At 47.7% G+C, this 8266-nt stretch overlaps 1 protein-coding gene across 4 annotated transcripts in view; it reads left to right on the forward strand.

Moving 5' to 3' along the window:
• Positions 1 to 5554, forward strand: part of AREL1 (apoptosis resistant E3 ubiquitin protein ligase 1) — a 24573-nt gene extending 19019 nt beyond the window's left edge. For 3 of the 4 annotated variants that reach the window (XM_055803547.1, XM_055803648.1, XM_027795960.2), the window contains one exon: positions 53 to 3239. In XM_055803547.1, coding sequence (XP_055659522.1) covers positions 53 to 155 — 103 coding nt within the window. In that variant the 3' untranslated portion in view covers positions 156 to 3239. Of the gene's footprint in view, positions 1 to 52; positions 3240 to 4651 lie in introns of those variants that run through there. The other variant, XR_008747166.1, reaches the window with a different exon arrangement.
• Positions 5555 to 8266: the final 2712 nt, after the last annotated feature.

An 8266-nucleotide genomic window follows, 5' to 3' on the forward strand; every position in this document is an offset into this window, starting at 1 on the left:
GATGGTCACCTCTCAGATCTGGTCTGAATGGAATTTTTGTTTTGTTTTACAGTTTTAACCAGCTGTGCCTCCCTACTTATGACTCCTATGAAGAAGTGCACAAGATGCTGCAGCTAGCTATCAGCGAGGGTTGTGAGGGCTTTGGCATGCTGTGATTTCCCCTTTCCAGGAGACCATTTAGCCTCCTGGCTCTTCGTGGCGAGACCCAGGTTCAGTCCTCTGCTTGTTCTCCTTCCCTTCACATGGGCAATGGAAGCAGAGCAAAGACTCCATGTAAAGGAATTTGTTATCTAGAAGATGTCACGTGGCCTTTCTGTGTCCCAGATATGTCATCAAGAGCTCATCTTTTTCCTTTCCCTCATTCTCCCTCTGGGTCAACATGAAACAGTGAAAGGACTGTGGTGCATTCATCAAGAAGATACTGCATTTGATTTCTGTGCACCCTGTACACCATCCTTCTGTGACAAGATGAAGTTTATAAGCAGAAGTTACAGTGAGGTGCAGGATGTCTGCTGAGCTGCCTTTATTGTAGCTCTCTGGCAGGAAGAGGGAAGACCAGCATGGAGCTTTGTTGGAAACCTGGCTCACGGGAAGCCTTAGTAACTTCCCATGTCTTGGCTCAACTCCCCCAGTGATGTCTCCGATTAGCTCATCTAACTCTATGACTCGTGAGGAGTATAGGGTTGTCCATCCTTCCAGCACCTGACCCAGAAGGGTTTCTGGTGGTTCTTCTCCATCTTGCTCTGGATGCTGCTGTTGCCTGTGCCACAGAGAAAAATGGGCAGTGTCCACTGGAGGGAATAACCCAAGGGGGAGAACAATCTCACTGGAGCACAAGTGCTGGCCCTGACAGTGATCCTGTACTACCTCCACCAGGGTCCAGCAGCAGAAGCGTCCTTCTCCAGCAGCGGCTGGTAATGAGCCTCTGCAAATGAACTGGAAGAGGAGTTTCTCCTCCACTGAATGTTTCTGATAGTTGATGTTGCACAGGAAGCTGTCCCATGCCCTTGCCTTCTTTTCCCTTCCTCAGGAGAGAGAGTATGGGCATGGGTGTGATCCCTCAATGCTGAGCACCAATGCCTATCCCACGTTCACCTTCAGGGTATGTACGTTCTATAGTAAGGGACAGGTCAGTAAGCAGCTACAGTGTGCACTGGGCTTGTGTTTGTTGTTGGGGTGATGGTACCGGGTAGAACATGGTGCCTCCACCCCAGCATCCCACAGGGTCTTGGCTTCTACCTCTATCATGCAGCAGCCTGAGGCTTCTCTCTCTCTCTCCTGCATTTCAGGCAGAGTTTCCAGAGGGGTGCTGGTGCCTGGAGAGCAGCTGGCTTTCTGTCTTCCCAGTCTTTCCACCTCCTTCTTCAGCTCTCCTTTCCTCCTGTTCTGTTCAGTACTGCAGGCTTTCCAGCACAAAATGTTAACTAGAACTTCACTCAAGTGATCACTCAACAGCCTGCGCTCACTGTTGTCTGGCTTGTGGGGAGAGGAGTGGGCAGACCAGTGTGAGAAGTGAGCTTATGACTGGGTTGTGTTGTTGCTGGCAGTCCATTCAGCCCTTCCCAGGGAAATAAAGGGAAGGGAAATCTGAGAATCTTGATCGAGTTCTTCAGTGAAGCAAAATTCAAGATATTTAAAGTTCTCAACTGTTTTTTAGACGTTTCAGGTCAGGAGTCAAAGGCATGCAGGAGTCAAAGTATGAGAAATCTGTGTTGCTATTACCTGCAACGTAAGCTTTCCCTGGATTATGGAATTGCTGGATTTCTTCCAGAATGGAGTCTCAGACTGGCCTTCCTGAGCTAATTTTAGAACGCTATTAGATGAAAAGTCACATCATCCTCTTCAGTCCCCTTCTGCTATCCTCAGGCTGAACTGGGCAGACTTCTGCGCAGTATGGATATTTTAAGATAACTGTGTGTGCTTTTCCAGTATAGCTTAGTTGAATTGATGGAGAATTCGGAGGAAACATTCTACATCTAGGAAATGTTTTTAAGGCAGCATCTTAGCCATTCTTGGGCTGAGTGTGTTACTTCTGTACATTAAAGAATAAGCCATTTTGGTGCCAAAAAGCAGCCAGCTGAACATTGAGACTACTCAGGGGGATTTCTTTGCCTTGTGAATTCATTCCCTCACTGGCACCAAGGTGCTGGGAGGCTGCCAGCGTGAGAGTTGCCACTGTCATGCTCTGATGGATCACTTCAGTAGTGGCTGTTCTCCCTTTTTCTAGTGCGGGCTCCATTCTGCAAGGTCCTGACCTCCTTTGGGTGGAGAGTACGGTACTATTTTATTTACGCTACAGGTGGCTTCCATGTTCGGTAGAGGTACAGCTCCTGTGTTCTCCCTGCCACCACTTCACTGCTTTCTCCAGGGACTGAGAGAAGGTGGTGGTGCTTGGCTTAACTCCTGTTTGTTGAGAGGCATAGCTTCATGCTGTTCCCATGTTGCAGCCTTGTCTTGCAGTCTCACCTGGTGAGGGCGTTTCCAGACTTGTAGCTATGGGTAAACTCTGCCAGTGACATCTTCCTCAGGAATCTTCTCCCTTCTTCTCTTGAGCTGGACTTTTTTATTCTGAGGATAAAGTAGCTGGATGTTGAGCATTCTTCCTCTGCTGGAAGGAGTTCCTAAATGCTTCTCATCACATTGCAGCCAGCACCCCATGCTTCCTAGCAGCTGTGCAGATGCCAAGGAGTTCTTAACACAAGCGCAGTCAGAACTGTGATGGGTGCTTAGTCAACTAAACCCATTCCCATTGTTTCCACGGGCCCCTAGCTGGTCCCGTGTTCCTGAGATCCATCATAATGTTTCTAAACTTGTCTCTAGCTTTATACCCTTTCCCAGGACAGTCGCTTTTTATGCTGCCCTTAACACTGGCAGTGGGGATGTGCTTTGGTCACCTGTACTGTACGTTACTTCTGGCAGAGGCTCGTTACTTTTCTTTTTACCCACTCTATTCCCACTTAATAGAGGCCCTTCTGTAGAAATCTTTAGGATCCTGGTATCATCTCAGACAGGTTTCGTATCTCCTGAAGCTGCTTTGAGGTGCAGAGGGCCTGGCTTCAGCCTGTGCCTGCAGGCCATGTTGCGTGTTTTTAGAAACCAGGAGCTGTGGATGATACAGGTCGTATGCTAGTTCCCTCTGGTGAATTGCTGGCAGAGAACAGCCAAAATTTGGAAGCCTGCGGTTGTAGTAGCTGATTTTGTAAATAGTTTGTATAATAAATAAAATATTTTAAAAACGCTGCCTTCTCAGCTCAGTGTTCTTTTGGTACAGAGGGAATCAAACTGGTTAGTGCTGTCCCTAGGCAAGGGGCCTTTCCAGGTCTTCAGGTGTCTCGCTGAGGTCTGCTGCAGCCGGGGGAGGACGGTTCTCCACCTGCAGCCTTTCAGGATGCCTGACTGAACCCAGGACCTGTGAGCTTCTGGGAAGAGGCAGGACTCTGGGCTGGGGGCTTACAGACCACCGTGAGGCTTCTCTGCAGTAGGCTGGAATATGGGCTGAAGCAGCTGGTAATGCCAGAAAGTATTTTAAGGACTCTTATGTAAACTAATAATGCAGCTGGTGCCATTACTTTTCCATCTCGCCGTGTATTACCTGACTTTTTGAGCTGCAGGTATTTGTACTGCTGATGCTTCACTATAGCGTTAAGAGGGTTAGATGAAGCCAGGAGAAGAGTTTTAAGTTGTATAAAATACTTTCCGATTGCAGGGTGGAAACAATGTACCTGCAAGTACGTGCTAACAAATACGGAGTAATGAGTAAATTAGCAGCTTGTTGCCTTCAGGGGCAATATCCAATTTCTGTGATTCTTTGAGCTGTTGCTAGCTCTGACAAAAAGCATTCAATTTATCGCTGGTTTTCCTTGGATGAGGTTGGTTTTTTTTTTAATAGCCTAAGGATTTAAATCATAACTTTAAAACTTGAGAAGATTCTGCAACATGATTCTCTGTCCAATAGCATTGTTGCCTTTAAAATGGTGAAAACACTGTTTCCTGGGCTTTGTGTTTGGTGTCGGAGCAATGGTACTGGACAGAATGTGGTACCTCCACCCCAGCATCCCACTGGGCTCCCAGTTTAGCCCATCTTCAGCCAGTATAGCAATGGCTGGCTGTGTTGTGTTCCACCACGTAACTAGGGAGATGTTATGTATTATGAAACTGGCATCTAGCCTTGACTCTGCCTTTCAAGCCATGAGCACTAGCTATAGAAGAGAGCGAGCGGTGCATGTGCATCTCTGGGATTGCCTCTGTAGCATTGTGCTGGGTCATGGTATTTTTTAGAAGCTCCAGTGGGAACAAAGTTGTGTTACGCTGAACTCTGAGAAGGCGGAGGTTAGATAAAGCAATGAGGAATCCAGAAACTGAAGTTCCAGTGACCCTTGCAAATTGCAGAGGTTGTGAGTCTAGGGCAGCCAGAGTTGGGGTTAGGGCGCTAAAAGGTGGGTGACTTTGCAAACCTGGCATGAGCAAAATGATACACAGTAAAACATGTGGACATATCTTTGCACGCCATGACCAGTATTACTCACGGGAAGGGGGCCAAGTTGGGGCTGGAGTTTTCAGAAACTATCTGTTTGGGTGTGAAGGAGGGAGCTTGACATGCTGGATTACTTTAGCATGAAGTAGGTGCTAAAGTTTCTGCCTCTCTTTGCAGGATGTGTGCTATCATCTGGCTGCCCACATTGTCCGTCCTGATCGCCAGTTTCTTGTGATGTCTTGGAGAGGGAGTGGTGACAGTGACTTGTTGCTGACTGCACAGCCTCCATTTATTCTGGCACCTGGCACGGACTTGTGGCTAGGAGAGAAATAATGCCTGTGCGCTTCGTGCTGGAATCCTACATGCCTCAGCTTGTGTGTCCAGCAATAGCAAGGAGTTGCCTAATGTCTTAGGATCCTTGCTTCCATACACAGCCACTTGACCTCAGATGTGTCAAGTTGTGCTGCTTGGAAAAATGGATTTTTGTGCATTGTTTCGCTGCTCAGCTGTCTGGTTGCCTCAATTGTAGAACTAACAGAGAAGGACTTTCTTTCAGATACCTGAATGAGAAAATTGGGAAATTATGCTTGATTTTGCTAAGATCTCTTCTTGCTCTCATAGTGTTATGGCTCAATTAGTCAGTTGAACCAGGCTGTAACATTGTGAATTGCTGTGTTTTGTATGGATTTGGCTGTTCTGCTACCATCTTGTGTCTGACTGACCTGACATATGGCAGCAGAAATAGTTTGAACTTGTGATTGTGGGAGCTATAAAAGGAAAACACTTACGGGAAACAGCAAAGTCCACCAGAACCTTAGCCTGTCTTGGCATCAGTTGTATGGTGCAAAGATCTGAGATTCTAAAATCTTCCTCTTAAGCTCTTTCCTTGTTTGTTTTGTTGTGGGTTTTTTGTTTTTTGTTTTTTTTTTATTGAATGCGTGAGAAACCCTAATCTCCGCTCTCCAGAGCATGAAACTTGATTGTAGGAGGGAGGTGTTACTGCATGAATGTGTTCATTTGTAGACATCATTCGCTATAACTTTTTCTGCAGTAAAATGAAACAGCTGTAGCTGAAGTTCACCCAAAATTCCCAATCAGTGTTTTCCAGCTACCCTTCTGCAGGGATGGCGTGCTACAAAGTCTGTTGAGGCACGGGCAATTGCACACGGGGTTGGAAGTGGAGAGTGAGGCCGAGAGCCAAGCCTCTCAGCCTTGGTATAAAGCTGCAGTGAGTACAGATGAAGGAAGTAGAGCTTTTGCACCATATGAGGGATGGAGAAACTGGAATTGGCCTAAGGCTGCTTCAGAGAAAACTCTGAAGCATGTGAAGGCCGGAGTGAGTTTGGGTGGTTCTGGGGGGAGTGACTCTGCTGTGGCCAAAACCAAATTCTTTTCTCCCTCTTGAGGCAATTTTCTGATAAGCTGCAAGAAGTGTCTTGGCCCGTACCCACCGCTTAATTTAGGGAATTATGCTAACATAATTCTGAAGGCCTGTAAACTCATGCAATTTTCTGAGTAATCTTAGAAATCTCATCTCTTACCAGAAGGAACAGCTGCCGGGGGTTCTCTTGTGCTGCAGTAGCTGAAGTGTAAGGTTGCCTTGAGGTGAGATAGTGCCGCTTACGGCAGTGGGTGAAGAAACAAGGAAATGCGGTTCTGTGCACTCCTCTTGGAGGATGATTAAACCAGCTCTGGGGGTTTCGGATTTGTCTGGAGAAGCGGTTTGCTGTGTAGAAGCTAGCTCAGGTTTGCCGAGGCCTTTATTGCTGGTGTGGAACAGACTCAGACTCCTTTTTAGGGAAAACTGGCAGCCCAGTCGTCTGTGACTAGAGCAGTCAGCAGCAGTATGCAGCCTTCCCTCTCCTAGGCTTTTTTGTACTGGGAACAACGTGCGGTACACCGGTAGCAATTGTAGTCATTGCTGAAACTAAAAATGACAGCGCTAAAATGTTGCCTTGGCGTCTTCTAGTAAGACATTGAACTGTTGTCTTGCTGCGTTCCCTCACCCATTGAGAGCATCTCACCGCTTGCTCTCTCTTACACTGACCAGTTCCCTTCAGCTGGCTTTCTTCTTGTTCATCTCCTGTCCTTTCTCCCCATCTCATTCCCCATCCCAAAGAGCAGACAGTCTCTCTGTGACCAGATGCTGTATAGCTCCTTGCACAATAGGGCCCTATTTCAAGGTGGGGGCTCCTAGTGCTACACTATTTTGCTCTTAAAAATGGAGAGCCTAGTTGTAGATAGCTCTAAGGCTGCCAAGTTGGAGGGGAGTGGGCAGATGCTGCCTGTTCTGGTAATGAACCTTTTCCTTTTTTAGAAGACTTCCGTGACATTCTACCCTGATGCCCTGGTCTGCCATGCTCCCTGACTCAGCCCTGCGCTTTGAAGTGCCGCTGCATGACACTGCCCCGGGCTCAGGGATGCTCCAGGTGCCGCGGTGCAGGGACAGGTACCCATGTGGCAGCCCTGTTCTGCCGACAGAAGGTGACTCCGGCTGGTTGGCCACCAGAGGGGGACCGATAGTCGACTTGAGCTGGTCAGGTTTAAGTGGCCAGCTTCAGCTCTCTTGAAACGCTGCAGGTTGGGGTTTTGTGGTGGTTTTTGGGTTTTTTTTTGTTAGTCTGGTAAACGGCTGTTAGGCTGGCAGATTCTCTTGCTGCACTTCTAATCCCCAAACTGGAGCGTATGAGACATGAGCATCTCAGAAATGTTCCCTGTTGCACCACTCCCCCTTGCCTTTTTGTTTTCCAATAGGCAACACATGTAAAATGCATGAAGGGAAGCTGGATTTACATATTTATGATTAACCTGCAGCCCTCTCTCAGGAGATTCAAGACAAATAGCTTAGGAAGAATAATGTGCTTAATACAAACAAACAACATCGGTTAACACTAACCAGATTAAATGTGTTCCCTCAGGCTCCGAGATGCAGATTAGTCATTGGTTTGCGAGGGGAGAAAGAATTTTAATGCATGAACCAGGAAAGCAGAATTGAGCTGATGCACAGAGCACAGAGAGACCTGACATTCTCTTTCTAGGACTCGTTATAACAAAATGGACCTTTTTTTTTTTTTTTTTTTTTAATTAACTGCAGGCACCACTAGCCTTTCCAGAGAGCCTGGGGGAGTGGAAGGTGATGTGAGCTTGGATGAGTTGCAGTAGGTGACTGAGGCAGTGCAGCCATTCCAAGGACAGGAGGGAAAAAGGACCCTGTTACCACCTTCAGAGGGCAACTGTCCTGAAGTGGTCCCTGCACAGGCCTCACTCTGCATCAGGTGGTTTTTGAGTAGAGGTGCCTTGGCCCAGATGACCTTGCACTTTGTAGCTAGTGGTGTCAGTAGCCTGTTGGAAGTAGCTTTGGAAGGCGCTTTGGGAATGTCTTTCTAGGAGTTGGCTCTGCTGTACCTCAGCCCCTCTGGTTCCTCCCCCTGAGCAGGGCTGAGCTGCGATGGAAGTGCAAAGTGGCAGGGTTTCAGAGGAGCCACATGCCAAACACATTAGCGAGGTGTAATGCATTTGGTGCTGCCGAGCCAGCTCAGGCCTGAGGCTCTGACCTTGATGGATCTGTTCCCCAGCAGTGTAAGGAGCAGAGGGAAAGGCACCAGGTCAAACAGCAACAGCAGAGTGGGAAGAAGGTGGTAGAGTCATGGGACTGGTGGTGCTGGACCCGAGAAGCATCTTTAGATTCTAGAGCAGAAGTGCTCACGGATCAGAAGGCATCTCTCTGGCTGCATTTCCCAGCAGGATTCTTGCTTTAGGATTGTGTGAAGAGGTAGCCTATGGAGACTGATG

The sequence above is a fragment of the Falco peregrinus genome, chromosome 1 (assembly GCF_023634155.1).
Source record: "Falco peregrinus isolate bFalPer1 chromosome 1, bFalPer1.pri, whole genome shotgun sequence".
Lineage (NCBI taxonomy): Eukaryota > Metazoa > Chordata > Aves > Falconiformes > Falconidae > Falco > Falco peregrinus.